General features: G+C 52.1%; 1 protein-coding gene across 4 annotated transcripts in view; it reads left to right on the forward strand.

Annotated features, from left to right (window-relative positions):
- The window catches only part of STX8 (syntaxin 8), a 78,390-nt gene that overhangs the window by 46,123 nt on the left and 7,747 nt on the right, over window positions 1-24,520 (forward strand). The window contains exons 7-9 of one of the 4 annotated variants that reach the window (XM_042883871.1): window positions 3,319-3,420; window positions 6,265-6,392; window positions 8,276-13,160. In XM_042883871.1, coding sequence (XP_042739805.1) covers window positions 3,319-3,420; window positions 6,265-6,392; window positions 8,276-8,395 — 350 coding nt within the window. In that variant the 3' untranslated portion in view covers window positions 8,396-13,160. Of the gene's footprint in view, window positions 1-3,318; window positions 3,421-5,729; window positions 5,777-6,264; window positions 13,161-24,520 lie in introns of those variants that run through there. The other 3 variants (XM_042883869.1, XM_042883873.1, XM_042883872.1) reach the window with 3 other exon arrangements.

The raw sequence follows: 24,520 nt of genomic DNA on the forward strand, positions 1-24,520 counted from the left end.
GTTGTCACTGTTTCTCTCCTTTCTGCCTTGACGTTGCAGCTGGCACGTTGCACAAAGGTGCTCTGGGTTTCTGATGTGCTTCCATTAGTTGTAATCTTCACTTCATACCGCTGGCATCTTGAACAATGCTTGCTTTCCTATTACCATGTAATTACGGGGTTTGGACATACAGAGGTTGGCGTTCAATATATGATTCATTTCTTTGGTATTTACCTCCTCCTGAAGCACTGAGACCTGATGGAGGGAGAAAGGCTGCTTGGCTGCTGTGCTGAATTCCAGCCTTATTGTAGGGTATTTTTTTTTTTTTTTTTTTTGCATAGCATAAAATGTTATGGCTTCAGCTCTCTCTGTGTTTTTCTTGAGGCTGACTGCAGTCCTCCAATACTCACAGTGGGATATACCATGGAGATGGGTTACTCATTGATAAATGCTATTGAACAGTCTGTAATTGTGAACCCACCAAAGAAAGCTCTGGGAAGGAGATGTTTGGCCATTCACGCTGCTCCACAGAGCACAGACCCCAGGCCGAGTGTGTTTCCCTGTGGGCTCCTTTGGTGCCTGGCTTTTGGGTTCCCTACAACACAGACAGCGAGTGTGACCCAAGGGAGGGGTCACCAAAATCAAATGAAGCTTTTTAGGTTTTTTAGATAAAGCAGAATATCATGGAAAACCATGTGTGAGGGCAGGGAGGAAGGGAGCCTGGTTCTCCCCATGGGAGGAGGTTCCTCCTGTGCAGGGCAAGGAAATGCCTGCAGCATTCTGCTGCTCCTGGCTGCAGAGGGAGAGGGCAGAGCTCAGGACATAGGCCCCCAAAAGTCAAATCTTTCAGAATATATGCCTCCAAAGGTCTAATATTTCAAAATACAGCAACCTACTCTGTCTTATCACTGCTTGCTTTGCTGTTTCCTTTGCCCACAGATGCACTGCTTGGGGCTGCAGCTCCTGGCCGTGAAGGGCAGAACAGCTGTGGCTTTGTCTGGTTGATGGATTCAGGATCCTGGCTCTGGAGGTGCTTTTACTTTGCTGAATAACATCTACTGCTGTAGCCTTAATGTTCATAATCACTTGAGCATAAGCCCTTGGCCCCAGAGCACAGGTACCCATGCTCCACCTGCGGCAGCCATGGGACTCCTGCTGCTAACTGCTGCAGTGCCAGGCTCATGCCAGAGGTTCTGCCTCCTGCCTTGGGATCCCTGTAGGGCTGTGCCTATGCCTGTGCCAGTGGTTTCAGTGTGGTTTGGAGTGCAGTGTGACAGAAATGTCCTCTGTATGGTCATTGGCAGCCTTTCAACCCTCAGCCTGCTTCCCTGCTCCCTCGCAGAGGGGAAGCCTCTCTCCTTTGCTTTCCTCACTTTTCTGTCTATTTTCATTATATTGCGTGGTCAGGTGAATGGGAGCTAATAGAAGAATTTCCATCCCAAAGGTGATTCTTGCAGAGGAGCTGTGGGTCACGCCAAGGAGCAATACTGAGAGCCACCAAAGGTCTTCAGTGCTCTTACGGCTTTCCTAGCTGGGGGTTTGCTGTGGCAGCAGCTCTGCCTACCTAAGAATCCATCACTGCTTCTGCACAGCCTGCATTGCTGTTGCCTTCTGTTGGCTTTGTAGCAGGGAAGAATCCTTTAATCCCCATACGGATGGAGCGTGGCAGGGCAGGGCTGGCTGTGGTGCCAGTGCTGTGCTGCTGGGTGCTGTGCCTGGGGCAGGAGCAGCGTGCAGGTGGGTCTGCTCCAGGCACGGTCCCCGCTGAGACCCTTTGGGCTTGGAAATGACAGAAAGCGTTCCTGTGTGCATCTGTGATCATTTAGCTGTGGTCTGTGTGCCAGGATGTTTTCCAAGGAGGGTCTGGTCGGAGCTGGCAAGGGAAAGGCTCTCATTTCCCAGGCGTGCTTATCGTGCTGTCCTTGGCGGCGATGGGAACTTTCGGCACTTCTTTTCACTCGGAGGCAGCCACAGCAGCCCGCCCTGCAGGCAGAGCTGAGCTGGTTTTCCCATTGTGCTGAATCACACGGAACAGATAAAGTTTCCTCAAAATGTTGTTGCCCTGTGGATGTGGGACTTGGGAAAGTTGGGTGGGAGTGAAGGAGGATGAACACCTGAACTGGGAACTGGGCACAGGAGATGCTGCAGCACTGTGGGGCAGGCTGGAGGGGCGTTCTTAGGAGGACTGTGCTTAATTCTCTTAACTCTCCAGGAGAGTAAAACATGGTTGAAATTTCCTCTGACTTCAGCACAGGGTGCAGCTGTTGGAGCAGGAGCTGATGCTGCAAAGTTGGTGCTGCATTGTGCTTGCATCCCTTGCAGACATGAGGTCCATACCTGGAGCTGCCAGCAGGGTTTGGAAGCACGAGGGGGGTCCCATCAGTGCCATCACCTTGCTCCTGGCATAGATGTCTGCAAAGTCAGGTTTGAAGGAGCACAGAATAACCTGCTCCAAAAAGACAGACGAGACTCACTAGGACAGCGATCAATAGCAGGGAAAGTGCTGGGTGTGTAACCAGACGAAAGCATTTTGCAATAGCATTCAGTTTGTGGCTGTTGTCCTCCTCTCAATTTTTCACGCGCACAAAATCATTCCTACCTGCAGATAGAAAACCACTCTTTGGGTTTGTGCTCCCAGGAACAAGCACCATCTGCATATTGCAACTTGATTTAAGCATCACAGTCAGCAAGAAGGAAATTTGGTGCCCCAGTGTGGCTTTTCGTATTACAAGTTCAGAAACCCCCAATCAATCAGCCCACCAGGCTCTTGGTCTGAGCCTTTACCCGGTCCTGTTTCTGTGACACAAATAAAGCTGTTAGGTGTGTGAGGCGGGTTGCCTTGAAATTTCCTTTCCCCTTTCTTAGAAATGGATGTAGGGGAAATGTTGCTCACTTTCCTTTCTCCTAAGGACCATGTGGGCTGCAGGCAGCGCTGCCATTCCTACTTCCAATCAGTGGAACAGGGTGAGGCTTGCACTGCATCCTCCCCTACTCTTGATTGGCATCTCACCAAGTGCTCCCAAAAGCGTCTAGGAAGACAGTGCTTCTCATTGCAATGACTGCACAGCAGCCAAGTGAGCTCTGAGCGCTGAGATGCTGTCTTCCAGGGACTGAGAGTTCAGATTTCCCATCCTCCTGTACTGGATGGCCGGTCTTGCTGTAGCAGGCTGCAGCTTTGTCCCTTCCAGCTGAATCTGAAGCTGCAGTCTCTTGCCTGGCATTGCCCAGCCCTCACATTGTGGCGCTCTGTCGTGCTGGGAAGCCAAGAGGTGCAGCTGCTTTTTCCTGGAGCCTCAGTGCTGAGGGGCTCGGGTTAATGCTGTGTTTCTGTTTCCCCAGAGATCATCGATGACCTCACGAACCTGGTGGAGAACACGGACAGCAAGCTTCGCACTCAGACACGGCACGTGAAGATGGTGGACAGAAAGTCAACGTCCTGCGGTAGGAAATGAGCACAAATCCCATGCTGTTACTAAATGGCAATGGAACAAGTCATGCCCCGAGGCTGTGTGCTGTGCTTCTCCCAAGGAAGATTTCCTATGAAGGGAGGAAGCCATCTCTCCAACCTCTGTGTGCCTTCAGCCAGTGCTGCAGGCTCTCTGTGTGTCGGTACTGTTAGCTTCCCTGCGCCATTTCGCTCTGGTGTTGCACAATGTTCTGATGGGACACTGTAGAACTGTGTGTAATTCGTGTGGTCCATGTTGATGAGGTTTAAAACTGCTAGCTACCAGAAAGAAGAAATAGTCGCAGCAGGGAGTGGTGCCGCAGGGCGTTCCTGGTGGTGTCCTGCAGGAATGTGTCCCAACCCAGTGGCACTCGGAGCTGCCAGACATGAAATCCTCACTAGTGATACTTCGAGTTGCACGCAGGCGAGCAGAGCTCTGCCAGGCTGCCTGTTTCATAGCTAAAGCAAGGCAGTGCTTTTCCCATCGGTGAGAGCAGGTTCTGCGTACAGGTTGCAGTGCTGGGGGTGATGGCAGAAGACACACTGGCTTGGCCACAAGCTGGGTGAAGCAGAGCAGTGAGGGCACCAGCTCAGCAGCAGGGAGGTGTCCCTCAGGCCCTGAGGGTATATTTGAGGGACTGATTTGCTTCTCCAACACGTTTAGCTTGTTGTAAGCTTGGCTGGAGCAAATAGAAATCTGTGGTCTCTTCTAGAGGTTAAAGTGAACTCATCAGGGCACTGTCACCGATTTCTCATATTCCAACTACAGGCAGAGCTGAAGATGTGTCTGCAGAGTTCATGACTGATCGTTTGTTTCAGATCTCTGATGCTGACTCAAGATCGATTTGATTTAAAAATAATTGGACTTGGATGATGCCAAGTGCCCTGTGCAGCCCCTCCATTTCTGCACCTGCACCCACAGTGGGGCAGGAGGCTGTCTGCAGGGAATGGCTTCTGCATGTTGGGTATTTCTCCCCCTTTCTGGGCTCTTAATGCAAATGCAGAGCCCAACAATGCTGCTAGATAATGAGCCTGTCTCTTTAACTCTAAAGGCCATGCGGGCTATGCTGGGGAATTCAAGAGGAGGAGGAGGAGGAGGAGGGAGAGATGAAGGCTGGGAGGATCCCAGGCTGGATGCCTCAGGGGTGACCTCTCTCACCCTTTCTGCATTGAAAAACATTTTTCTTTAAAGGGTGGTGAGAAATGATGCCTCTTCATGTCTGCTCTGTCTGCTCCAATAGGTCTTCCTGTGTTTGCATAACAGTTTGGATATATGTGAGCACTATGTTGCCTCGAGTAGCTGTTTTACCCTGCCTAATCATGAGTTTCAGAACAGTAATGCTGGAAGATGCAGGCTTTGATGGCATTCTTCCCATCCCTTTTCCACCCTTAAACCAGCAATTTTCAGTGCCAGGTGTGTGAAGTCCAGAAAAACCCTCCACATACACAAGAGTATTTCTTGAACAAAGCCAAGCAGCAGGAAGGCAGGCATCTGCCAGGTGACTTCTCAGAGTGCATTTCTCCACTAACACTGCTTAAATTGATGAAGCCATCAGTAACTTTTGGTTTCTGCACTGCACAGCAATAATATGCTCAGTCCTGCTCCCCACATCTGTCCTGACCCAGATCTGTGCTGCTCCAGTGTCTTTTCCTATGTTTCCTCACTTGAAATCTTCACGTCTTTTTCTTTCTTTCCCCAATGAGTGGATGTATTGGAGGAATGGGCTGCGGATCCAAGCACAGCACTCTGGCATGAGCAGTGGAATAATCACCCTTTTATGAGCAGGAATGTAACACATTAATGGGCGTTCTTTGTTAGCAGCCAGTATAATAATAAAATCAAAGTATTGCTGATGAAATCCAATTCCCATCAATATTTCAATGTCTTGCTCTCATGCAAGCACCACTTGAGGCTTTGGGGCAGATTCAGGGATGGGTGTGACATCCTGCAGAGCAGGGAGCACCGACCTGGAGCTGCAGCCCAGCCCCACGCTCCTGGCTGAAGCCTCCAGGTTGTGTCGGATGCCTTGTTGCATTTGCAGCTTATTTGCAGTGACGTTTCTCTGTGAGCTGTTGATAGTCTCACCCTGGGACGCTGCCCATGGAGGCTGCCCAGCATGGGCCCATCTCCCTTGGTGTCCCCGGGCAGCCCTGTGCTGGTGGCAGTGGAAGTCCCATTGATGGCAGTGCAAGAATGGCCATGGAATAGTTTATGTGCCTCATTTATGAAATTATTGCTGAAAATCATCAGTCATCTGCAGGCAAATGCTTGCACTCTGCTTGGCATTGTTTTATTTCCTTTCAGCGTCTGCTGGGCATTGAGAAGGGATCTTAGGGCGAACATATTGCTGAGATTTCCGAAACTCATCCGCAGCTTTCACCAAACCATACACACAAGTCATCCATCAGCTGCTGGGCTGCCTGCTCCAGGCCTGGCTGTGCCATCCGAGCCGTTTTACCAGCGGCTCTTTGGGTTTGTCTGCCTGCCCCCGTGTTCTCCCAGCTCGTGTACCTTTGGGGTTTGCTGTGCAGAACAACGCTCGTTAATCATTTCTCAATAACGTTTTTATTAGAAGCTTCAACCCTCAGGATGTCCTCTGAAGAACTGCATTTAAAAATAAACAAATAGAAGTATAATAACAAACAACTGGGAGTGTGATTCAAGTTGAGGTGCTGGGGGAAAAACAAATGTGCCCCAGACAAACCCTGAGCTGAACAGACCTGATGACGTGGCACACGGCTTTGTCCCTTCACAGTGCGATCCCCTCAAATCCCTCCGTAGTTTTGTTTTTTCTTGGTAGAGGTAGCCTAGCTGTGATCTCATCCATTCCTGTTCCTAGGAGGAAAAAATGTGTGGAGAGGAAAAGGACCGCCCCGACTGCTGCTGTCAGTGCTCCCGGCCCCGGGCTGCATCCTGTGCAGCACTGAGCCTCCCTTGGCTCCAGCATCAGCTCCCACCTGCAGCACGGTACCTCAGCACCACCCATGTCTGTACACAGCACGCAGATTACAGCTCCCATCCGTCTCCTTTTCCCCTGCTCCACCAGATGGCAATGCAATCCAGCCGCCTCCCGCTGCCCCCGTCCCGCAGCCCCTGCAGCACTGTGGCAGCTCCTGGCCCTGAGCTTATCCCCATCACCCCAGTACCCCAGTGAACTCAGTGTGAGTTCTCAGGAGGTCTCCTAGTTTTAAAGCAGGATACCCAGACTGCACAAGGTTTCTCCTAAAGAACTGTGATTCATGCATGCCAGGCCTCTCCTGCCGCCCTGCTCTAATTACTGATTTTTGCCATGGGTTTAATTTGCAGTCAGGGCCATGCAAACAGTCGCTCGGGTTTGTTCCCCTGACATGCACCGTGTGCTCACAGGAACAAGTGCTGTCCTTTTTTTGGAGCACTGCAGTCGGTGCCATGAGGTCAGCCTTTCCTGCCTGCTCCTTTCTGGGATTCCTCCCCCCTGCAGCGGCTCAGAGCCTCCTGGATGGGACAAATCCTTGCCCTGGCAGCTGTATTTTCCTGCTTTATATTTTTCCCCTTCTTTATTTTCTCCCATAAGCTCTGATGTGTTGACAAGCTTGTTCTGGGCCGTTACCGCTGCGAGAAAACTTTGCAAAGGAGTGATTTCTTCCTCTGCTCCAGCTCCTTTTTGCTCCACATGATAACACAGCCTGGGGAAGGGCAGTGCCAGCAGCATGCTGTGTGTGCTGTGGGGGGCATGCTGCTGTGCCCCCTCCTCACCCCACTGTGCCCACAGCTGAGCGGGGCTGACATTGGCAGGAGGTGGAGGTCACAGAGATAGGTGCTTCCTCCAGGTCCACCTGGCCGTGTGTCCTCGTTAGCACTGAGACCCAATTAAGGGTCCCGCTGAGGGGGAGAGTATGGGGGAGCTGCGTCTCATTAGACACCAAGGAAATCTCAAAGCAGATTTGCTTAGGGATGTGGCAGAAATGGGGCTCGTTAATTATGTTAATAGGACAGCTTTTGAAACAGGCCTGGCGGTTTTGGTGCTGAGCCATTCTGAGACTTCTATTTGCTGTCTTACCATCTTGTTTTCCCAAAATATGAACGGCCTTTCCCTGCTTCAGTAGCTCGGAGGCCCAAAGGAGCCACCTCCTTGTGCATTCTGTATCATTCATTGAAGCATTTGGCTTAAAACCGCTCGCATTGAGATGTTGAAGTGGATCAGCTGGTCAGAGATGCTGGATCTAAACACTCATCAACAGCCTTAGAGCAGCACCAGGGGCTGGAGCTGCCTGCTACCCTGCTGCCCTGCTGCCTGCTGCCCTGCTGCCCTGCTGCCCAGGTGAGGGGCTCAGCACTGCTGCTGTAACTGCGTTGAGCACTGAAGGACAGGAGGAGCCTTCTGGGTCATAGCATCACTTCAAGATAAATTTCCCAGAACAAGCTCGTTTCTTCCCCCCCATTACTCCTATTGGGAGCTCACAGTGGTCATAAACTTATCCCCAGCCTAAACTTGTCAGGGATACTTCATTTAGTCCTTGTGCATCCCTTGTTCTGGTGTGCCTTGAATAGTCACTCAGCGTTCACCCCCTGCTTTGTCTGTGGGGCTGGACGAGCATCATTACATTTAAATCTACTAAAATAACCCCTGTTCTGACAAGTCCTTTTTTTGTGCTTCTTCCTACTTGAATTTTTGCCTCCCTCAGACAAGTCTCCATGCCTGACGTGCCCCAGCAGTGCTCTGGTTGTCTCCCTGCGCCTTTCTCATTCATAAGAATTTTCCACCTGAGTTCATTATCATTCTGGCTCATGGCAAAACGCAGTGTTTGTCCCACGTGTGTGCCTTCCCCTTCCGTCCTGTCAGATTCAGCCTTCTCCATTTGTCTTTGCAGTCACCCATTTTGGACTCCCAGCTCTGCTCTGTACCGATGGCGCTTTCCAGCTTTGTGTCGTCAGCACGTTTCATTAGCACACTTACTTTCTGTGCCAAGGTCATTAATAAAACCATTTAATAAGATCAGCCTCCGGACAGTTCCTCGAGGAGCTCCTCCAGTGACCTCCATCCATCCCGATCGCTCTTTCAACGCCGCTTCACCTTTCACCACTTCCTGGCCTTACAGTTCTGCTAATCCCTGGTTTTTTTTCAGTTCCTAATTTCCCACATGGCTCTGTATCACACACTTTGCCAAAGTCTGCGTGGATGGGATCTATCACACTTCCTTTGTCTAGAAAATTCATTATCTTACCAGCCTAACCTGATTAGCTCTGTTTGATCTGATTTCCCTTCAGAACGTTCCCATTGTTTTCTACCCTGTTTACCATTTAGCTTCATGCTCTAATTAGTCTTTCTGCAGTTTGCTCTGGAGCCTTCATCCTGCTGGGGTTAATCAAAGAGGCTCGAAATGCTCACATCACTTTTTCCCTTCTTCCATGGTGCAGCGATGCAGATGCGCTCTGCTCCCCACTGCTGGGCAGGCAGCCCTGGTCTGGGTGCAGCAGGAGCTGCTGCCTTCCGTGCTGCTCTGTGCTGGGATGTGTACACAGCAAGGTTTGGAGATGCTGGCTTTGAATGGACTGACTTGGAGCCCTGTAAGCATCATTCCTCCTGGCTTCACCAGCCACCCTGGTTCCCTGTGATTCCCATCCCAGCCCACATGCTTGGCTCAACGTGCTGAAAAAACAGCAGTGCTCAGACCCCATTTAAACTCCCAAACGATCTGCTGTTTGAGAGCTGATCCCCACATGTAAGGCACCATAAAGATGGGAGAGGAAGCCGCAGAGTGGCACTTCTGGGACTCATTTGCAGCGCACAAATCAGGCACAGGTTCAGGCCTGAAGCTGGGAGGTGGCAACCAGTTTGAATGTCCCCCCATTGGGAAGCACCTAATGTGCCAGAGAGGGAGAAGAGGGGGGCATGGAGAGGAGAGCCAACAGCAGCAGACATCTTCTTAATTACATTTGCATATGCAGCTGTTCAAACAGCTCCAACTTCATCAGTGCTTGTTCATACCTATCAGGAGATTTAGAGCAGCTGCTGTCAGCCCGCGTAACAATATTGTACCAGGCTGGTGGTGAAATGAGCCCCTGGGCAGGCTGTGTGCCCGGGCTGTCCATCACACCAAAAGGCCTAGCAATTAGTTGTGTTTGAATATGGGGAAAAAAAAAAAAACACACTAGGAATTGTGTGAAATATCCCAGGGCGACTGCTTTACAGCTAGGTTTCCAAGGCTACATGTTGCAGAATTAAATCATAAATTTGTATTTCTGAAAATGGTGCTGAAATGTGATAATTTGTACAGCTAAACTCGCCTCCTCCTGCCTTTTCCCTCCAAGCACGCTCAGCGACTGATGATTGCAGTGCCTGAACTGGGGCTGGAATACAGCACAGTTTTGGGCTGGGGACCTTGTGCTGCAGCGAAGCTAAACTGGGGGGACCCACATGCCTCACACAGTGCAGCTGTACCCAAAGCACCGGGCAGGGAGCAGGGCTGCATCTGGAGCACAGCACTGCCCGCCCCGGGCACTGGTGGCCACAACAATACAAAGGATGTGGTCAGTGGAGAAATGGGCTTGTGAGGGGCAAAGCACTTATGTTGTCTCTTCAGGGCTTTCTGAGATGCATAGATGCCACCAGAAGTAGGGTTTATAAATCAAGAGGGGCTGTGATCTTACAGCTTTGTTTTGCAGGAGGACAGGCAGTGGTGGGATAGCTGCAGGCTTGGAGCTGCAGAGAGGGGATTGCCCTCCTGAGGGGGTCAGACCTCGGGGTAGTGTCTGCCATGTCGCTTTAAAATTAGGTGAATAAAGGAGAAAATCAGATAGGTTCATGCTGCATTCATCCCAAAGCGTTCAAATGGCAGAAGTTAAGCTTCCAGAAGGGTGTTAATTAAAGCATGTTGCACATCTGGGCTGGTTTGGGAAGGCACGGTGAGCTGTGCACAGGGCTGTGTGCGTGGAGTGGTCAGAGCCCCATTTAGTGCTGTATTCAAGTGCAGCTTTTGCAGATTGCAGTCCATGGCTTTGACATCACTCTGACACAGCTGGAAGGTGGGGCTGCAGCCTAATGGAGCTTCCAAGGAGGTGTATGTGTAGGTGCTGGGCACCCACCGAGGGCCAGCACCAGCCCAAGGCTGCAGGCATGCTTTGCACCTGAACATGGTGCTGTTGGGTGTCCCCCTGTCCTGCAGCGATGGGCACAGTGTGCTGCTGTTCCTGTAACCCTGCTGCAGCTCAGGTTTGCACCGCTTCCTAAGCCCTCATGGTGCCATCAGCGTGGCCATGTCAGTACGGTGTCACTCCTTGCAGCAGGGACACTTCATCGAGCTGGACGTCCTGCAGACCATGCAGCAGCAGCGTCCTGTGCAGTGCTGGCAGAGTGGAACCCACCTGCACCTAAATGCATCTGAAACTTTTTGCTTTGGGACTGGAAGGAGGAAGGGGTTTGTTTTGCAGCTCATGCTCTGACTTTGCTGTGTAGTCCCGGTGAGCACTGGGACCGGCAGAGCAGCTGCAGGTGTGAAGCTGTGCGTGCCTGCGGGGGGGTCAGTGCCACATGGGTGTCATGTGCAGCATCCCTGACATCCCATAACACGGAAGCTGCTGTTTCACAGTGATCATCTATCTCAACAAGCACCAAGCATTGCCTTTTTGGCAGGAAAGTGGTGCCGTTTGCTCTATTTGAGCAGAAATTTCATTTTCCAAGCCATGCTTTCTATAACTGTCTGATTCTTATGACGCCTGGGAAGCCTAAAACTGGCTGTCATTCACTACAGCAGCCTTTCACAGGACATGCGAGCAAAATGGCCTTAATTATTTTACCTGGGTCGTTGCCTGGTGATTAAATCCCACTTACCACTCAGCTCCCGGGGATGGGCTGATGAGGAGTGGTGTGGGCTGTCCCCATGGGTGCCCTTTGCTGCTTCTTTGTGCCCTTGGCAGAGGTTGGCTCTGCAAACGCCTCCTCCCCCGATGCTTCCTTTTGTAAGAAGCCTCCAGAAAATGCTTATTTTAACCTGCTTTCTGCATCCACGGATGGACGGTTTTATATGATGCCGACAGTGCCTGCTGTGATTTTTATGGCCCATAGTTTTCTGAGCAAATGGCTTTGCTCACGAGTTGGCCGGGCTGCGGTGACCTTCTCTTGTTCATTAACTGTCTGTTTAAAAATATGCATGTGGTGTTAGTTATAGAGCATTGATTGGGGTTATTCTAGGTGGTGCGGGGAGGTCTGCTCCTTCCCTGCCCTCCTCATTACCAAGCAGAAGCGACCGCTCGGGGCCTGGTTTATTTACCTAATAAACTGCCTCTTGTATCATGTAGGAAATGCTTACATTTTTCAGCCAGGAGATCCTAGTAACAGGCAAACAGAGGTCTAGCAGTCGGGTCTGGAGAAACAACGAAATGAAGGTCAGCTCCTATGGCTGTTATTCTCCTTCCCGGTGGCCATGACAGCAGGGGTGGTTTATTTGAGGATCCCAGACTCGGAGTCATTGCTCGCATTGTTGGTCCCCCGAGCGCGGGAGGCTGTGCCAACAGCTCAGGATATTAATGCATTCTACAGATCAGTGAATGGAGAATTCCTCCACACTCCTTTCTTTTCCGAAAAAAAAAAAAAAAAAAAAAAAAATTCCTCCTCTCTCCCCTTCCCCCTGCACTTTGTTTGCAGAGCTTTGTCTGCTGAGCGTTGCCGGGCATCGCTAATGAGCAGGGAGGCATCGCGCTGCGCTCCGGGTCCCACTCGAGGTGAAGTCCTCACGCCAGGCAGGTGCACAGCCATCCACGTGCAGATGTGCAGGGGCTGAGCAGAGCTCCCTGCTTCTGCATGCACCCTCCTTCCGTTGCAGGGATTGCATTTAGGGATTTGTGATATGTTCTCTGATCTCTCGTGGAAACGTCAATGAGATGAGAAGTGCTGAAGAGCTCTCCAGGCGCAGCCCCGCGCTGGGGCAGGAGTGCTCAGCACAGCAGCCCCTTTGTTCCCAGGCACATCCAACACGGCCGGCGGGGCTGGGGCAGGCTGGGCAGCTGGGCTGTGCCTACAAGGAGCTCTCAAAGCCTGGGTCTGCCGGCGGTGCACTTGAAGTGCAGGCTGAGGCACCCACCGATGGAAGCGGGATGCTGTTAGGCTGCCTTTCACTTAGGCTTAATTAACGAACAGCAAGCTTTGTCCCCGGGAGGCCCGCTGGGTGTGAATGGACCCGGCTGTGTTGGCAAACTGTGGCTGCAGCAGGGTGCATTGGGTCAGCCCTGTGTGCCCCCAGCCCATGGGGAGCTGCAACTGGAAGCCCAGGAGAGCTGCTGTCCTCAGCCCCGTGGGGAGCAGAGGTTGAGGCAGAAGGGCGATCTCCCGTTCTTTCTGCCCGTGCTGTGGGTGTGTGCACAGGGAGGGATGTGGGCTTGAAATGTTACGGGCTGGTTGGGCAGTGAGCTGCCAGGGGAATGGCTCACGAGGCGGGTGGTTATTACGGCCTTGGAAATCTTCTGAAGGAGCCCAACCGATGCAAAGCTCAAGCCTGTTCAGAGTCTGCAGGATGCACCTGATCACAGCATCATGGAATCATGAAGGCTGGAAAAGACCTCTAGGATGACCAAGTCCAACCCCAGCCCACCCCCTCTATGCCCACTGGCCACAACCCTCAGTGCCACATCCAGTCTTTCTTAAACACCTCCAGGGATGATGACTCCACCTCCTCCCTGAGCAGCCCATGCCGGTGCATCACCGTTCTTGTTGAGAGCAAATTGTTCCTAATATCTAACCTGGACCTCCCCCGGTGCAACTTGAGGCCATCACCTCTCTATCACTGTTACCTGGAAGCAGAGCTCGACCCCCACCTCACCACAACCTCCTGTCAGGAAGCTGTAGAGAGCTATAACATCTCCCCTGAGCCTCCTCTTCTCCAGACTGACCCATCCCAGTTCCCTCAGCTGCTTCTCATCAGACCTGTGCTCCAGACCCCTCACAGCCCCACTGCCCTTCTCTGGACACGCTCCAGGGCCTCCATGTCTTTCTTGTAGTGAGGGCCCAACTGAACACAGCACTCCAGGTGCAGCCTCACCAGAGCTGAGTACAGAGGGACAGTCCCCTCCTGCTCTGCTGGCTGCACTGCTTCTGATATAAGCAAAGATGATGTTGGCCTTCTTGGCCACCTGGGCACTCTGCTGGCTCATGGTCACCTGAGTGTCCACCAACAGCCTCAGAATCTTTATCCCTGTGCAGCTTTCCAGCCACTCTGCCCCAAGCCTGCAGCAGTGCATGGGGGTGTGACAGAAGTGCAAAATGCAGCACTTGGTCTTGCTGAAGCTCATCCCGTTGGCCTCAGCCATCAGCCTGTCCAGATCCCTCTGTAGGGGAGTAGAGTCAGCTCACCTGGAGCAGAACATGCAGAACTGATCTGAGCCTGTTCAGGGCTTGGTGCTGGATGCTGTGCAGCCTCAACTGGAGAGCACCCAGTGATACCAACAGCTTGGCAGGTGCTGAGCTGAGGCCTTGCCAGCTGCACTCTGGGGGAGTTTATTGGGCAGAGTAGAGTGTTCACATATCAGTAACTTCTATAAACTCGTTTTTACTTCCTCAGCTGAGCAATTCCCATGTCATGCCTTGAGATCGGGTGTGATGTAGATAATGGGAAATGGCTGCAGGTGATAACTGCTCCCTCCTGCCCTGCTCACCTGCACTTGGGAGCCTGTGGTGCTGCTGTTATTTGGAGTGCTTCATGTTCTCCCTGCCCACAAAACGCCCCACCAGGTGAGTGCTTTGTGCAGCACGACCTCGCAGCACAAGGGTTAGGATTTTAGCACAGTCCCTTTATACATGTGTTTGTATAACTCTCCCAAATCAGCAAGAGAAGAGCCACCAGGTTCAGAGAGTCTGGAAAGCTCTGCACAACCAGAGGCTCCTGGCTGCATTCATGGGCTGTGTGTAACACGGAGAGGCTTCCAGCTCCTGCAGGGCTGCCTGTTGTATTGCTGCAGCATTTATAATGTCTGTGGGGATCCCAGCAGACAGCGCTTTGTGTTCAGCTCTGGAGCATTAGCAAGGCAACAGCACTGCTAGAAAGTTTTGGAAAAGCACCTTTTCAGAGCCAAAGTGACTCATTCCCACTCAAGGAGCAGCAAATGTTTTTCTGGCGTTTTCATATTTTTTTGCATTTTATTTATTTCCCTCCTCGATACTGAATTAAAGGCTCAAAAACGAGGGGGAAAAGGGCAACGTTTGGGCTTTCCCCAGTAACGGCAGCAGTGCCAAGTGGCTCAGAGGGGCTGGTTTGGGGCAGGCTGTTAGCCCAGCACTGTAAACACTGACGTTCCCAATGTCCTGAGAAGGAGCGCTCGGTTCCTATTTGTGAATTTGGAGCTTTTGTGCCTCTTTGTGCTTTCTGATTCAGAACGACTTCACTCGGGGGCAGTGTTTTGAGAACATGCTGCGGTGGCGTGGGAGCTGGATCAGTGTTTAATTAAAGTTGATCCCCAGCCCTCGCTGGAGCGCAGGGTTGGGGCGCGCCGTGCGGGGCAGCGGTTCTCAGGTGCGGGGCTGCGTGCTGCCCTGCTCGGCTTCCCACGTCCTTCAGCCTGCTGCCCAAACCAGGCCAGACTTCACACCCAGTGCTCCCTGCCCTTCACGTCGAGGCGTTGGAACGCTCTCCTTCGCTCTGACCTGTGGGACTCTTCTTGCCAGGAATTCGGCTCCGTTTGGGGCTGCCTTCCAGGCGCTAAGCATGGCTTGCTCCATCAGCACCACGCTGCCCTGCCGTCCTGCCCGCATCTTGGCAGGGCCAAGCAGCGTTTTGCAGAGGAAACAGAGGGAGACCTGCCTCATGTTACACCCCACTGCCCGTGGTTTTTGATATCACCACAACACTGGGTAGATTTGAGCCTTGAAAACTCCAAGGCAGGAGTCGAATCCATCTTTTCTGAAGCCCGGATGTGTTCCTGCAACGCGCTGTGCAGGAGGGATGTGGTGGTTGCTCCTCTGCCCCTCCCTCGTTGCATTTTACAAACCTCGTTCTATTTTTCTTTCTTGCCCTGGAACTATTTGACGAATTTGACCTCGATTTGTAAATAGTTTTGGTGTGACTGGAAACGGGTTTTTGTGTGTTGTTTTTTGTTGTTATTGCTGCCAGTGAATTTATGAAATGCTGAAAGCGTTTCGCCCCGCTTCATTGAGAGCTCCATTTTCTCTTCTGTACATCCCCACCATGGTCATAGTTATTGTTCCATGGGCTGCACACTTTGTTCTTCATCTCTTCCTTTTCACACCTCCTTCCCAGTGTTACTATTTGTAGCTCTGCTGTTTGCTTTGTTTATTACAAATACTTCCATTTGGTGCACAGAATTTTGCTGTGTCCTCTGTGCTACCTCCTAACGTGCTGGAATGCTTCATTTGTTTGCCATCACCTGTGGCACTTCACAAGTGCTCATTGCTTTGGTGGTTGAATGCAGTTGTGTAGATGAGTGCAGAGTAAGTTGCTCTCCTGTGTACTTAAGCTGCTTGCATTTGGGCATTCGTAACATTTTTGCACACACATCTTAGCGGTTAATGCTCTGGGAGAGAAACCATATCGTGGAATATCTTGGATTTAGTTCAGCCAGCATTGCACAGTGATGAAAAGCTGTTCCTGTGTCGGGATGCCTGGGCCTGCTCCAGCCTGGGCTGCATCCTCTGAGCTGCTGCTGGGATTGTGAAGCAGGCGGAGGATCGCACCGCTGATTGCTTGAAGTGAATGGGGAGCTGGTGAGTCTGGAGTCCTGCAGGAGAGGGGATTGCTCCGTGGGAGCTGAGATAAGGAAGGCTGGATTCTCTGATCAGGTCATCTGAGTGGCTTGCTTCCTTTTGAAAGACCCTTAGTTTTCATTACCGGAGGAACCAAATGCTGGAGCTCATCTTCTAAGGGAGCAGCAGTTCAGCAGAGCTGATTTTCCTGTGCTATTGCATGAGAAGGTCAAGGGGTGCAGCTGGCACTTTGGTGCTCATCTTTAGTCCTGCAGGTTCTAGCACAAAGCAGAATGTTTCTCATCAGCGTTTACAGATGGGTGTATCTGGACGTGAAACGGCATCCCAGCCCCAGCAGCACCCAATGGGGGCAGGGGGCCCTTGGTGGCAGCAGCACATGTCCGTAGGTGGGCATGCAGGTATTTTTATGGGTTATGACTGGACAGGTTTTACAATGTACGAGCTCCAGTCGTCTGCTTCCTTGCTTAATTTGGCAAGGTTTGTGTGGGAGGAGCGAGCGTGAGGTAAGGGGTAGTTTTGGCTCGGCTCTGCGCAGGGCTGGGTGTGGTGGTGGTCTGGCTCACCTGAGACACAAGTTGGCTGAGATATGGGGAGGACACCCTTCTGAAGCCTTCGTTCAGCATCGGCTGAGAAAAAAAGGGATGTCAGGAAGGCAGGAAACGTGTTACTTCTAGGCAGGCTTCCCATCTCTGTGGGCTCACGTGGCCGGTTCTGCTTTCCCTCCGGGGTTTGTGCTCTTCTGCCAAGGTTCTTGGAAGGTGAGAGCTAAAAAAAAAGCGTGTGGTCGTGAGAGATGGAGGCAGGAATTGGTGCAGTGATCGCTGCAAGGAATTGCTCTGCTTTGCTGGTTCCATCCTGCAGCAGCCAGCCTGCCTGGCAGTCGCCTAATGGGTGCAGTGCTGCTGTCCCCACCTGGGCATTACATACCATCCATCAGATGAGACCCCTTCACCAGGCTGTCTGCTGGATCCACTTTGCTGACTTTTTTTTCCCATTCTCAGCGCCTCTGCTGAGCTCCCAGGGCAGGCAATAGTCCTTGTGGTGGAGTTTCTGTGGATACAGGCAGCCTGCACTTCAGCAGTCCTGAACTAACTTCTTGCATAAGAGACTTTCTCTGAGAGCTATTTTTAAAAATGTGGCTTTGGTAAAAATACCCCAGGTGGGAGGGAGAGCTTGCAGCAAACTCTCACCTTCGAGCGCTTGATGGGGTGACGCCCTTTGCTTTATATAGATCGAGCAAATGGGGAATTTGTAATTCTTCAGATAATGGAGGGTTGCTGAATAATGCTGCATAGGAGTCTTTTAAAAAGAAAATGAAGTGTGTTGTAAAGTGAAGTCTGGAACATGTGTGGAACAGCCTCTCCCCAGACTGCTGCTGCAGCCAGTACTCATTGCAAGAAGATGTTAGCAGGGGGCAAATGCTGCCCGTTTGTGCCACCGTTGGGGCAATGGGTTTCCCTAATGTCAGTCCATGTATTCCTGGGAGAGTCCTGAGATGGGGTCACCCATCTACCATGGGGCAAATGGGCCTTCGCTGGGAGCTTGTTCCTGCAGCTCCCCGCCTGTCTCTCATGCTCCCCATCGCTGTTGGAGCAGCTGGCCTTCTTGCTGCAAATCATATTTTTTTTTCTCTCTTTTGGATTGGGAAAGTTGTGTTAGACCAGATTTATTGAATGCACATGGCAGATAACTGCTTCTCTCTGTCTCATTTGCGAACAGCCCTCTGTAGGCTCTGGGTCCTGATGCTGGCAGCGCTGCTCACACACCCACAGAGCGACGGCGGTGCTTCTTTAGCATCAGTGCAATGGCAGCACTGGTAGCACTGCTGCACAAAGGCTGGGAAGAGGAACAGGCGTCTCACAGCCGAGCTGCTGAATGCAGCCGTGAGATTCTTTTCCTCTAAAATCTTCAATATAATCTCCTTTTTTGGGGACGGCTCTATGAAAGTTCATTGGAACTTTGTGAGTATTCACTCAGTGCTGCCAGGGGAAGGTTCTTGATTGCGGTTTATCCAGAATCTGGTAATGAATGTGCACTGTGGGGGCCTGGGGATTTGGTGTATGGATTTCCCAGGGTCTAATCATCTCATAAGGCTGCAGAGTGTGACTCCTTCCCCAGTAATCTACTTAACTCCGTAATTTAGTCCTCCTTTCCCTGCAAGGAGAATGAATCTCACAGGTTGTTTGCATGACAAGCAGCTCGGGATTGTCTGAGGCGTGAAGAAGATGCTGGGAGTTAATTGTGGCAGCTTGTGTTAACAGCTTCCCATGTTTGCAGGCGGGCTGAGCGAGGAGTGGAGCTGGAAAATGGATTTTGCGGGGAGGGCTGTAGCAGCACCATGTGTTTTGTTAGCTGAAATGCTAAATAAAATGTTTTGCCTCGCAAAGGATGTTCTTCCCCATCAAAAGTAATCTCGGGGGAAAACGATGTTTGGTAGTTGGAGGATTATTGGATTTGCAGATAGAATCTGCTGTTGTAATGTCAGCTACTGACTTATGAGCGAGGCAGCTAGCTGGGAGATGGCTCTTGGCAGTGGACCATGCTGAAAATCTCCTTCAAAGTCCTTAAAACTCCAATGGACGATGCAAAAAGAAAAAGCCACGAACGCCAGCAAGAAAACATTTACAGCATCCAAGCCTCCATACGGAGAGCAAATAGGGGTGTCCCGTCAGCAGCATTCACTGCTAGGTTGTATTAGGATCTCTTAGGTTGTATTAGGATCACCTTGCACCAAAACATCGCTGTGCTAAGAAATAGAAGGATAAGTGTCCTGTCTTCTCTGTTTTTAATGTGCCTCCCCTAAAGCCAATCACTCTCCTTGGAAAGGACAAGTCGTGAGTTTGTTTCCCTCCTTTCCCTGGTTGTGAGGTTTGCTTTCATTGCAGACGTCTTCACTGAGCTTTCCCGAAATTCAGAGGAAACTGGAATGGTTTGGAAAAGCTCAGCATCAGCAAATGCTCCAGTGGGACGTTTAGTGGCAACATGATTAATAAGGGACACTGCTGGTAATGCTATCAAAGCAGCACTATTGCAAAAGCATCTGGAGCGTCCCTCTGTGGGGCAGTGGGCTCAGACAAATGACCACAGCAATTTATGGGCCCCTCTGCAGCACGTGCTTCTTCTCCCACCTCCAAGTGTGAGGGGATCACCAGGCTGAGCGGATCAGTCCTAAGGAGAAGCAGTCATTAGTAAATCAGGACATTTTTTTGTCCCTGCTGATGGTTTGGTAACAGGGGCACAGTCCTCACTCAAACCTGTTCTTTTCTTTTCTGCATCCAGCAGTAGCTTAAGGAGCTCTGAAAGGGAATCATTCTTCAACAGCAACAAATGATGCAGAACATCAGGAGAAAACCATCTTGCTTTGTGCAGGTGCTCTTGGGTCCTGCTGCCATTCCCCAGTGGGCAGGGCAGGGAGAGGGAGAGCTTACAAACTCCTCATGTTTTGGGAACAAACTGAGATGAAGTGATATTGGGATTTTCCCCCTTCCTTTGTGGTTTTCACAAAATGAAAGACAACCTCGTGTGCTACGCTGGGATAAATTCAAAATATGAAGTGAAGGAAACCAGCCACGCTGACACAGGATTCAGTGCAGCCTTCCAAAACCAAAATAGTTTTATGTCATACCCTAGCATGCAGCAGTCACAGATCTGTGTGTGGGCTTTAAGAAATGCCTTCCTTTCTTTTTTTGGAGGAGGAACTTCATTTAGCATCTAAATGATTTCAAGAATTCAGCGCAGATTGAATTCCTTCCTTCACTGACATGAAACTTTCACGTTGCTTCCAAACGGTGGTGTTCTATCAGCCCTCTGCTCTTCAGGCTCCATTTACCACAAACTTCTCAAAGAGATTATACAACTCAGCTTTAATTTCTTATCATGGCTCTGTAGTTGTTGGCTCCTGGTTTGACAGAGGCTGCTTCACTCAGCCTGTTTCCCTTGGCCCTTTGAGGAGGCTCTTACAGTCGTTAGCAGCTATAAGTGGTGTTAATAAGGAGGCTCTGTGTCAAGGTTTCTGCATGCAGGCTGATGCATTTCTGCAGAAACTGGAGCAAAACGTTTTCTTTTGGAAAAATTGCTCAGTACGTGGCCATTTCCTTCCCCAGGCACAAAAGAAGGTGATGGGGGCAGAGGCAGCACGATGGTGATGGAGAACATCAGTGAGGAGGTGCGGGAGGAGCTGCAGCTCTCGGCTCGCTGCAACCACGCCAACATCCCTGGAGATGGGTGTGGGGTCTGGGGGGCTTTGGGGCTGCATAAACGACTGCAGGCAGAGATGTAGCAAAGTGAATACGAAACATTGAGTGATTTGATGTTATTTAATGTAATTGAAGATGGAATAACATAATGACATAATGAAATGATGGAATAACATAATGATCGTAACATAATGAAATCTAATAGAGTCCCATGTTGTCCCAGTCCAAGGTGTTGTTGGTGGACAGCCCAGGTTTGGAGAGGTAGGGCTGGGGCCGGTGCTGGTGCCCCTGGAGCACTGCTGCTGCTGCTCTGTGTGCCGCGGGGCCAGCGAGGAGCCCAGGCCTACAGGTAGCCTGAACTGTTGGCCGTTGGTTGCCTCCTGCTGCACCATGTTGTCCGGCTTCTGCAGATGCTCCCGTTTGTGCCGAGCCCACCCAGCTTCGCCTAGCGCCGCCGTTTCTGCCCTGGAGCGTCCTGGCCGTGCAGCAGCTTCCTCTTCTTGGCTGGGCTGCTGCCAGTGCGCCGCTGGTGCCTGCTGGTGGTGCAGGTGGGCGCTGGGCTCTTGGCCGGTTTGGCGCCACCCTGGTGGTGGTTGCCTGGCACATGGCAGGACGTGCAGCCGGGTGGCAGTGCCAGGCGGGTGAGAAGCACCCGGGGCTGCTTCTGCTGCACCTCCTCCATCAGACGTGCTGTGCTGGGTGAAGGAGGTGCTGGGACATCCAGGGGGGTCGGCACGGGCAGCTCTGGTGATGTGCTGCAGGGTGGTAGGAAAGGCGTGCAGGGCAGAGGCCCAGAGGGCTGCCTGCAGCACGATGGATGTGTGCACAACAGGTCGCTGCTGATCCAGGCCTCTGCCTTTGCCTCTCCATTTTGCTCCCTGATGGCCCAGGGAAAGTCAGGGAGCGCTGTGATGAATGGTGGTGTTTTTCTGCTGCTTGGGATGTCTGGGCTCGGTGGCTGTGTGGCATCGATCCACCACAGCAGCTCTTCCCTTTCCTGGCTGTCCAGTTCAGGCAGCAGCTCATCGTTAAGTCTTGCCTCTGCTCCAATGTCAGTTCCTTCGGTCCCCCTTGTTTCGGTATCAGCAGGGTCCTGGTTCTGCTGGGGGACCTCCTGAGGACTCGCCACTTCTGAAAAAGCAAGAACACCCCCAGAAGGATGAGGACAGCCTTCCCACAGGCACTCAGTGCAGACACCCCCCTGCCAGCTCTGCAGCCCCCACACTCACTGGTGTTTAGCCATGTGAGCAGGTCATCCATGTCCAGGATGTTGTTCGGGATCTCTGTGTTGGATGCTGCTTCTGGAAACAGAAGAAAATCCCCGCGGGGGTAACGCCAGCTTTCCCACACCCACTGAGTGCAGACAACCCCCACCAGCTCTGCTGCCCCCAATCTCACCGTTGTTCATCCAAGTCAGGAGCTCATCCATGTCCAGCATGTCATCCGGGACATCCTCTGGGACCTCTGTTTTGGGTGCCACTTCTGGAAGAGGAAGAAAACCGCCACAGGGGTAACGCCAGCTTTCCCACACCCGCTTGGTGCAGACAACCCCCGCCAGCTCTGCTGCCCCCAAACTCACCGCTGTTCATCCAGGTCAGGAGGTCATTGATGTCAGTGATGTCCTCCTGGATGTCTGAGCTCGTCGCTGCTGGAAAAGCAAGAACACCCCCAGTGAGGCAATGCCATCCTTCCCACAGCCACACGGTGCGGCCAGCCTGCCGCCTGCTCTGCAGCCCCCAAACTCACCACCTGATTCCAGCGCTGCGCTGCTGCAGGTGAGCGGAGCCTCGGTTGGACTTGGGCACACCGGAGGTCCTTGGAGAACAGTTGAGGAGCCGGGGCGGTGGGGGCCCTGCAGCGGGCAGCTGCCTGCGGGCTGCAGGGGCTCCCGATGGAACGTAGCCCCAGGCTGCAGCCCCGTCGGCTTCTGGGGCTGCTGTGTCCCTGCCACCAGGGGATGATTCTGGCGGTGGGCAGGGGCACTGGGGGCAGGCATACCTGGCTGCCTCTCACCAGGTATGCGCATGACCAGGGGCAACTGCTGCCCCCCAGGTGGCAGCTGACCTACAACTGTGGGCATCCCCCCAGGTGGCAGCTGACCCACAACTGTGGGCATCCCCCCATGTGGCAGCTGACCAACGTTTAGGGGCATCCCCCCAGGTGGCAGCTGACCCACAAATTGGGGCATCCCCACAGCTGGGAACTGACCCACCATTAGAGGCAGCCCCCCAGCTGGGAGCTGTACTCCCTGTCCCTGGACGCCTGGTATCCCAGGCCAGACAGAGGCCTGAGGCACCATGTAGGTGACACTGGGGACAGGGATGGGTTGGAAAGACACCGGCACAGCTGCGATGCCGAAGGTGGGCTGCATTGCAGCAATGGCCGGTGGTGGCACAAACTATCCAAATAACGCGGCGTCGGGTGTTGGAAGCACCGTCAGCAACCGTGAAGGAATTCTCTCTGTGGAGAAATGCCCAGATGGGCGCTGGGGTGAGATCTGGGGCACTGGCATCCCCTGGAGGGCCGCCGTGCCAGGAGCAGAGGGAGCCTGCTGCCTTACCTGCCAAGGTAGCTCGAGAGTGGCAGTGGGGGGTTCCGTGACCGCTGGGGTCAGCCCCTCTCCGCTGAGGTCACAGTGCGCCTCTGTGTCACGGTCCCATGGTGACACAGGCATTGCTCTGTGCCTGCCCCATCATCAGCACATGCTGCATGGAACATGCATGGAACATGCAGCATGGAACGAGTGTGGGGAGCTATGGCCTGTCTCATACTCCTCCTCTTGATGGCTGTAACTTACTTTAATGACTGTGCTGCCCTGTGGCCAGCACCAGCAGCAGGTGGGTGAGCAAAAGTGAGCGGCATGGGGGGCAAGAAGTCAGGCTGTGTCCCCACGGCCAGATGGCAGGCTGCCCTGGGGCTGTCCTTGCATGAGGGACGTGCTGGGCAGGGGAAGGTGGCCAGCACCCAGTTCCCAATACAGGGTCCCCCTCGGCCCCCAGCCCAAGGGAAGAGCCAGGCACATTTTCCTCCCATGCTGTGGTTTCACATTCCGGGCTGAAAGGTGTTGGAGGTTCTTGGCCTTTTTTCAGCGCTGCATTTGAGACGCTCAGCTCTTGCCCACTGCAGCACTGCCTTTTGGGGATGTCCCTGCCATGCCGTTCTTCCTGAAGTGGTTTTGATGGCTCAGTGAGTACCTTTCTCAGAGCAGAGCCAAGCCTATCTGCTGCTTTGGCTTCATCCAGAGGGAGCCAGGAGCATTCTTAGGGGTTTGCCAGCCTTGTATTATCAAAGCCTTGTATTATCAAAGTGAGCAACTTGCTCCGAGTTGATGTTGACTGTACTTTGAGCATTGGGTTGCACTGGAAACCAATGGTGCCTTTCCTCTTGAAGGTTTTATGATTTGGGACTTACTGTCTTCTCTTTGGATTGACCAGATCTTGCTGTTCAAGTGCTGGATTCGCCTTGTGTAACCAAGCTCCTGGTGGACAGATTAATACTTGCGAAGCAGTTTTCATCATCCGCTCTTGATTTATGTTTGCAGCCTGTGCCATCACTCTGAGTTCTGTCTCTTCTGGCTCTTGACTACATCAGACTTTGATGCTGAGGAAGGCTGGTAGCGTCCTGCACTTAGCTGGCCTTAATTCTTGAGCCTCGTGGCACTCTGCTGTTACTGGAGAAGCTCCTGGGCTAAGCCGAGAACATCAGTGATAAAAGTGTGGTAGTCGTGTACCTGAAGGTTCCTCTTTGAGGTTCTTCTCCAAGGCCTGTAGCAAATGGAGGCAGACACAATGAGCAAAGCAGTCGGAAGAACAGTTCAGACTTTAGGTCAACGTGGAATGAAAAAGTAAAAAAGAGAGGTGGATGTGTGTAACCTGTTCAGACATTGTACGCAATCAGTCTTCATCTGCAGCTTTATAAATAAGCGGCAGCCAGAGTTATCCCCAGTTTGGAACCCGTGTTTGTTCAGATGTTGTGGATGCGGGGGGAATTCTTTCCGAGCCTCACCCCACAAAGCATCATCTTTCCAGGTAGGTTTACATCAAGTGAATGGGCTGGAGCAAAGCTGCACAGTGCAGGTTCGTCAACCACGGCAGCAGCTCTGTGTGATGGGGGCATCCTGGCGGGTTCATGTGTAAGGCTGGCACTCATTTCATTCTTGACTCTTTTGTACCCATTTGTAATTTTTATTATTTTTTTTTTAAAGAAAAAAA

This window comes from Lagopus leucura, unplaced genomic scaffold (assembly GCF_019238085.1).
Source record: "Lagopus leucura isolate 7727_CA_CO unplaced genomic scaffold, USGS_WTPT01 Super-Scaffold_100040, whole genome shotgun sequence".
In the NCBI taxonomy this organism is placed as follows: Eukaryota; Metazoa; Chordata; class Aves; order Galliformes; family Phasianidae; genus Lagopus; species Lagopus leucura.